The 7,920-nt window shown below is 55.5% G+C and overlaps 1 protein-coding gene across 1 annotated transcript; it reads right to left on the reverse strand.

Moving 5' to 3' along the window:
- Positions 1-2,575: 2,575 nt before the first annotated feature.
- On the reverse strand, positions 2,576-3,437 carry OLIG3 (oligodendrocyte transcription factor 3). The gene has a single exon (XM_036415271.2). It carries the CDS (start codon positions 3,413-3,415, stop codon positions 2,576-2,578), a length of 840 nt encoding a protein of 279 aa, XP_036271164.1. The 5' UTR covers positions 3,416-3,437.
- Positions 3,438-7,920: the final 4,483 nt, after the last annotated feature.

Below are 7,920 nucleotides of genomic sequence, written 5' to 3' on the forward strand. Positions count from 1 at the left end.
CTCACCCGGAGAAATGAATCACCCTTGGGAAACAAACGATTATTCCCCCATTTGTCTGCCAAAAACCAGAGGAAATAAGCACTCTCCGCTGTAGACCCTCACTTTGGTTGTTCTCCCTGACAGTGGGGAAGTTAGGAGGGGGCAGAGGGTTAAAAAGATATGGAGAGTGAGTTCAATAGAGCTTGGACCCACAGAGATGCCCTCCCAGGGAGGGGCAGCATCAGGCAGGCAGGGTGGGGGTGGGGGGTCAGGCAGGAAAAGACAGGTGCTTCTTAGATGTGCTGTCCATGCTGAATGCTGGAGAGAGACAGTTCTATTGCCCTGGGGTGGACACCTCAGGCCTCCCCCACTTGAAGAGGACTTTCGACCTCACCAACAAGGAGGTGATATTACCTGTAATCCAGAGGCAAACATGGGGTGACACATTTTCATCAGGTTTTTATTTTCATAAGTGGGACATCCAGACATGTGCTGTTGGGTTTGTCATCCCTCGAATTTGATTTCTCACCCTCTGTAAACAAAACCCTCTTGCTGGATGACTTTGGCTTATATACACTATTTGGAACTGTTATGGGACAGAGGGATGAAGAGAGTAAAGTAATTTATTTAAATGACCCCAGTTTTAGCCATCATTAATGTAGATTTTTCTCTTCATTCCCCACTCCTCACCCTGTAAGGCTTGCAAATAGTTTGTTTCAACTAAAGACCTGCTGGTCTTCTCAGGGAGGAAAGAAGGGAGAATTGCCCCCATAAATCTGCAAGATACTGAGACCTGGCGGGTCACCGGCCTCACCCTGCTCACTTTACAAAGCAGAGCAGCCTTCCCTTTGCTCCGAGGGGCTGCTGCCCCAGCAGGCAGGGGGTCGGGTTTGATTCTTTTCTAGAACAACTCTTTGTTGACTTTAAAAACATATACCGCATTTTAACCTGTTGTGTGTTTTTTAAAGGCCACATGGGCAATTTAAAGGGAAAAGAAGTTAACTTACTGCTTCATTCTCATCTGTTGCCAACACAACCAGCACAGACTACCCGGCCTCTAATTTCCTGTCATTTTGGGTTTCCAGGTTACTTAGAAAACACACACACACACAACACAAAACAACTCAATTTGCTGAGTTTATGAGGGTCTGATTATTGCAGAGAAACAAGGAACTCAAATATCACAAGGCTACCACCGTTGATAATGCCCACATTAGGAGGACATTCAGTTGTAATAATTAACACCAATTTATATGACCTCTTTTACCTGTGAATGACCAGAGCAAACATCGTATCTGCTCACGCATCCAAATCTCTCACACAGACCCAAACACATCTTTCTGAGTCCACGTGTTCCCTGCCCACTGCCCCATCTTCAAAAATGTTAGGCAAAGGCAAAGCCAGGATTTAAAGGTTCTTTTTTATTTGAAATCTCATCCAGAAACACTGGTTATTAATAAATATATCATAGTTATCAAGAATATATAAAAAATAAAGACAGGCATTGTCTTTGAAGCCCTAACAAAATATTTCAAGCAAATGTTCAGGAAAATAAAAACGCACCCCATCCCCATAACCACAATCCGTTTTCAAAGCTGCTGATAGAGAGCCTACCCCGCATGCAGAATAACCGAGCGAGGGGAAGCGAGGTGGAGCGAGGCAAGCTGGTGGCAGGAGCCCAGGCTCTGGCGGCCGCCTCTACAACAGCCGCGGAAGGTTGGGAATGGGGTCTGAAGGGGTTGGGGTGGGAGAAGAAGCGCATGTGCGTGAGTTTGGGTCTTTGCACTCTGCCCCCGTTTTCATTTCAAACAACCACAGACAGATATACGGAGTACTTGGGAGAATTCACTAGTAAATCCTTGTTACAAGGAAAATGGCATCACGGCCTGCACAACATGTTTAGACAAGATTCATGTAGAAGCGTGCATGCATTCTTTTGACCTACACTGCGTCCCAAGGAAAACGCACATAAGAGATGTCATGCCCGGACCGGAGGTGAGATTCAGAACTGGGGTTTCTCTCTCTCTCTCTCTCTCTCTCTCTCTCTCTCTCTCTCTCTCTCTCTCTCTCTCTCCAGTGTCTCTAGAAAAACAAAACAACCGTGAAGAGGACAGTGACCACCACAATGGCACCCCTCTAAAGGAAATATTTACATTTGTTTTGCCCAAAAGGGATGGTTGTCTTTTCCAAAGCGAGAACACAGAGCCAGAGAAAGCCAACTCCAAAGTCCCTTCTCAGGTGTGTGACCGTACCGACCCCCAGCTCCTACAACAAATTCGGCTTTGCTCAGAGCATAGGGAAGGGAGAAAAAGACGGCTCGGCCTGGGGAAAAGAAACATGCATGCGAAACACACGACGTCTGGTTCGAATCCCCCTTCCCTACCACCCAGACATTGCAGTTTTGGTTCCGGTCCTTTCCTTCCCTCCGGGGGTCCAGCGGGTCTGAGGTCTCTCTCAACTCGCGCGGGAGGCCACGGGGAGCCCGGACCCAACCCTCCCTCCAGCCCGCCAGCCTAGGGCCCATCCTCCCCCTCCCTTCCCGGCCCTTCCCGCCGCTCTCCCTCCTTCTCCAGCCGCCGCCGGGCCGGCCGGCTGCTCACTTGAGCAAGTCCTTGGACTCGGCCGACAGGCGGGCCATGCCGGCGGTGGAGAGCGCGGACAGGTGCGGCGCGGGTGGCATCTGGCAGACGGTGCAGGGGCAGGGCAGCCCGGCCCAGTGCTGGAAGCCGCTGCCCAGCTGCAGCGCGGGCGGCGTGGACGGCGCCTTGAGCAGCGCGTGGGGCGGCCGGAGGGCGCCGAGGGCCGGCAGCGAGGCGGCCGACAGCGGGGACGAGGCGGCGCCGCCCGACGCCAGCGCGCCGCCCAGGATGGGGTGCACCGGGTGCACGGCGGCCGCGGCGCTGGCGGCGTGCGCCGGGTGGCCGGCCGAGTGGCCCATGGTCCCGCAGTGGAAAGCCGAGTGGTGGCCCGCCCCGTAGATCTCCCCCACCAGCCTCTTCATCTCCTCCAGGGAGCTGGTGAGCATGAGGATGTAGTTTCGGGCCAGCAGCAGCGTGGCGATCTTGGAGAGCTTCCGCACCGAGGGCCCGTGCGCGTAGGGCATGACCTCGCGCAGCCCGTCCATGGCGAGGTTCAGGTCGTGCATCCGCTTGCGCTCCCGCCCGTTGATCTTCAGCCGCAGCTGCTGCAGGTCCTGCTCCGACAGCTGCTTCTTGATTTTGTACTTGCTGCTCTCCCCCGCGGCCTTGGCGCCGGCCCGCGAGAGGCCCTCGCCGGGCATCTTCTGCACCAGGTCGCCCTGCGTGGAGGAGACCGAGTTGAGGCGGCTCTCCTGGTGGTGGTGGTGGTGGTGCCGGTGGTGGTGGTCCCTCAGATACAGCTCGTCCATGTCCGGAGAGGAAGCTCTGCTGGAGACAGAGCTCGAATCAGAATTCATTGTATGACAGGGGGATGCGTCCCGACCGACCGCGGGGAGGCTTGAGGCGGGAAATGAAAGAAAATCTTGAATTAAAAACAACAACAACAACTGCACAGCCCAGCAACCCACGGCTCAGCGACGAGAGACGTGAGAAGAAAAGCTGAGGCGCTGCCTTCCTCGCCTCTCTCCCTCCCACTCCCCTCTCTCTGGGCAGGCAGTTCCCTGGACAGCGAGTGGGTGTGTGCTTGAACTAACCTCACGCCCGAAAAAGAGGGGCTTTTATAGAGTGGCGGCGGAGCAAAGAGACAAAAGAAGCCCTTCTATCTATCCTGGGCTGGTTAGGATGACGTGCCATCATTCAGGGCGGTGCGCTCGGCGGTCCCATTTAGCAAGGGTTCCCATTCATATTCATCGCGGGCCGCCCGGGGACACCTCTGCTAGGATCCGCTAGGAGCCCCCAGGCACCAACCCTCTGATTGACACACCCACCACTCTGGCTCACGCCTTCCTCCCGATTAAAAAAAAAACAAAACTTACTTCCAATCCAAGCCCCCTCTTCATTTCCCTAACCAAATCGCACCTAAGACACCGAAGGAAGGGAAGGAAAGGGGCTAGGAAGGCTGGCTTTTGGAGAAAGGAATGGAAGCATTCTTTCTCCTCCTTTTCTTAGCTACGCTCAATTTTGGACAAATGTGGGCACAGAAGTCCGAATGGAATGGTTTCAGGGGCAGAGGCGGATGGAGGGCAGGCTCCACGGGCAGGTGAGGGTTGGGAGGACGAGATGGCAGTCGAAGTGCGTTCTCTCAAGTTTTTTTTTTTAATTAGTTCTCTTATCTTAAATGATAGTGTGTTCATTCCGTTCATTGGGCCCTTCTGGTGTGGCTTCCGCGGGATAGGCATCTCTGGCGCCGGGGAGATGGGTATATAGCTTTCCATGTCTTTTCTTTGGTTTGTAAAGAAATTGAAAGAATTTCAGCTTTGCCCAATTCTCTAACTTCTTAGACCTGGACCCACGGGGAGAAAAAATAAATCCTGGGATTTTCAAGAAGAGCATATGTAATAAGGGGAAGGGAAGGAAACGAGTCGAGGGGCGGGAGGAAATTAGGGATTGGAAAGCTTCCCGGGGACTCCGGAGCGGTCCTGCTCGGACTCCCCGGGCGACGCCGACCGATGTGGGGCGGTGCGGTCCCTCAGCCGTCGGCCTCTGTTCCCCCCGCGGGCCCAGGAAAGCTGCCGCTCTGAGTCAGTAATAAACTACATCCGTGTGTGTGTGTGTGTGTGTGTGTGTGTGTGTGCGTGCACGGGCGCGCCCTTCGGCAGAAAGGGTCTGGGGGAGCCTCGGGGCGCGCGCGGGCACTGAGGGCCCTGCCCAGTGTTTCTGGGGATCCGGACCGGGCCTGGCGTTTGGAGCTTTCGGTGCGAGTTTTTCCTCTCTCTCGCTGTGTTTTTGTTACACTTGGGAATAGGTAATCAGAGTGAGGGGTGGGGAGGCAGAAACCGCCTGAAGGGAGAGAGCCCGAGGGCGGCCTCTAGGAGAGCCGGGGCACTGCCGCGCTCTGGGCGCGGAGGAACCGGAGACAGACACTGGGTTGTGCCGCGTGTCTGGGTGCAAAGTGTGACACTGAACCGATCCGGGACCCTCAGGAGTTAGGGCTTCGGTCCTTCCGCTCGGCAGGAACTGCAAGTCTCCAGGACTCCTGAGGAGGAGGAGGAGAAGGAGGAGGAGGAAGAGGAGGAGGAGGAGGGAAACCAGCACTGGCAACACCAGTTGGATGGGGAGATGTAACATGGTGGGAACAGATGTTAGTTTGTTTCTATACCAAACTTTGCTTCTCTGTAAAAAAGAAAGGAAAATGGCCAACAGCCCATCGCCAAGGCCAGGACTTCAGTGCGTGAAATTTGGACACAAGCATCTTATCCTCCAACAGTCTCCTCCTCCACGAAAAGTTTCTTACAATGAAGAAACCCACAAATTCCATGGATTGTGGGAAGGTTGATATCCAAACGCACTCCTAATATCCAGGCCAAGGGAATGTTTCTTAACTCACTAGACTGGCCCATGTTAGCTCAGTGACACTCACCCTCCCCCCTCCCCCCAGCCATGTGAAAAGGGGTTCCAGGGAATCCAATAGAAGCTGGGGGGAGAGGCACAGTCCAGACAACAACCCTCGGAGGCTTGCCTGCTAATCCAGTGGGGGTGGAGGTGGAGGTGGAGTGGGGGTGGAGGTGGGGTGGGGTGGGGGCGGCAGCGCTCACTGTAGGCAAAGTGGCTTCCCCGCCTCTGGGCAGCGCTCCAGACCGCCCCGCCTGCCTCCCGAGCCTCCTCCCAACCCCCTGGCATTGACTTGTCTTTCCCTTGCCCAAGCTGGGAATGCTGCTCTCGTTTTGTACCAAAACAAAGCCTATTCAGAGCAGAAGGGTTGCAAGTGAAGAAGTAGAAAAATCATGCTGATGAAAGATTATCTTATTAAAAATCTCCAATTTTCTCCACGGACAACATGAAATAAAGTGTAAAATTCCCCCACAGTAATCGAGAAGATTGCAGGGGAAAAGACAGTGGGAGGAAGCAGTCCTCGAAATTCAGGTGAACAGCTCACTTGCAGGACCACAGAGTCAGGGGCTCAGCCTTTCCACCGACCTCCACCAGCTCGCAGGGGGGCTGGGTTGGGCGGGGACGGAGACCAGGGCTTCCTCCTGCACTAACCCCTCCACCCCAAAGAGTTTTCAGTTCCAGTGGCTTGGCGAAGCTTACGTGGCCTATCTGCCCTGTCCAGGCCTCGCCAGCCGGTCGCAGTCCGGGACACAGTGCGCCCTCTCCTTTCTGGGTGCCCTCTGCTTTCCCGAAGGGCCGCCGTGACCGCCAGGCAAGCACTTTTAGGCAGGCCTTCCTAGGACCCTTGTTCCTTGGTCTCTATTTCTCGGAGAGATGAGCCACGACTTTGCTCGCAGTGAAATGGGTTGATACTCGCCCAGGTTCCAAAGGCGAAGGCGCAGCCGGGCAGCCCCGGCTCTGCTCCCCGGCTCGGCCCTCGAGAGAAGCCCAGAGCCGGAGAAGTGGCAGGAGCGCGAGCTGCGGGAGTTTTTCCAAGGGTCTCTGTCCAGCGCCCCCGGGTGTGTGCCGGGAGGAGAGAGGAAAGGGGTCTGCGATGGGCAGAAGCTGGGGAAGCAGCCCCAAGGGGCCCTAGCCAGCGATGCGCCATGACCTTGGCCCTGGCCGCGGGCCCGTTCAGGGGGACCAGACTGGCCGAGAGCAGGAGCGAGCCGTGCAGCTGCGGCGCCAAGACGCGCTCGCTGTCCCGGGCCACACCCCGAGTCCTCGCAGCTCGGTGGCGGAGGCTGGGTCCTTCCCTGGCAACAGGTGCGATCCCAGACCCGCGGGCCCGCTCTCCGCCCCGCAGTCTGGCTCTGGGAGAAGCCAGTGGGTTTCCAGCGTTTGCTCAGCACCTGAAAGCAGCAGGGCGGCGCGGCGCGGGGACCTGGCCGGGGAGCAGCCCAGCCTTCCCCGCGTGTCCCGGGCTCACAGCCTCAGCTCTGAGATTCCCAGGGACCGCACGCTCCTGAGGCACCTTGCTTTCCTGACCACCTCCCCCTTCCCATCCCCCCGCCGTCACCGGGGACCGTCCCTTACCCGGTGCCGGGTGCGTGCCGCTCGGTGCCAGGCGCCCGCCGCTCCCTGCGCCACCACGGAGGTGCTCTCCAGCAGCTGCCGGCTCTGCCCGAGGCCGCGGCGATTTGGGCTCAGGAGCAAACCTCCTCCCAAAACCCTCCGAAGAGTCCAGCGCTGGCTGACTTGCCGGGAGGCTTCTGCGAGGAGGCGGTCAATCAGCAAGGTCCAGGGGCTCCTGCGGATCGCCAAGCCTCAAACTTGACCAACAGAAACTTTGGCCGAGACCGGCCGGCGGGAGACTGCCCTGAGGGCTTCACCTTTTAACCGAATCCCTCTTTCAAAGCCAAAAAGATGAAAGGGAACCCCAGAAAGCTCTAAAGATATGCCGTCCCGTGCAACCGGAGGAATAGCCTCAAAACTAGTTGACCACAAGGAACTTCTTACAAAGTACTTTCTGTTTTGAACTGAGTAAAAACAATCGCTTCCCAACAATAGCAGTGGGGGGGAGGGAGGGAGGGTCAATCAAGGCTTTAGGTTGATCTAAGAAGTGCTTACCAAAAAGGAGGAAAAAAAAGACAACAGGTTTTTTAAAATTAAATGTCAAAATAAGTCACAGCCAAGCAGGAATCCTCTCTCACAGGACCACATCCGGGCTGATGGAGTTGTGGATTGGACCCCAGACTCCCAGTCAGAGATGCCAGCCTTAAAACCCCAGTAATTAAATAGGTGCTAGAAGGGTCCCAGAGAATGGATCTGGTCCGACTGAGCAAAATGTTTCCGTTTTCTAGGTTACCCCATATTTTGCATAATATCTTAAACACTCATTGGTCTGCCCAGTATTTCTCTTTTTCTTTTTAAAATCTGATTTTCATACAGCAAAAATAGCAGAAACTGAAGGACAGCAGACTTTTACAAG

This window comes from Pipistrellus kuhlii, unplaced genomic scaffold (assembly GCF_014108245.1).
Source record: "Pipistrellus kuhlii isolate mPipKuh1 unplaced genomic scaffold, mPipKuh1.p scaffold_m20_p_5, whole genome shotgun sequence".
NCBI lineage: Eukaryota > Metazoa > Chordata > Mammalia > Chiroptera > Vespertilionidae > Pipistrellus > Pipistrellus kuhlii.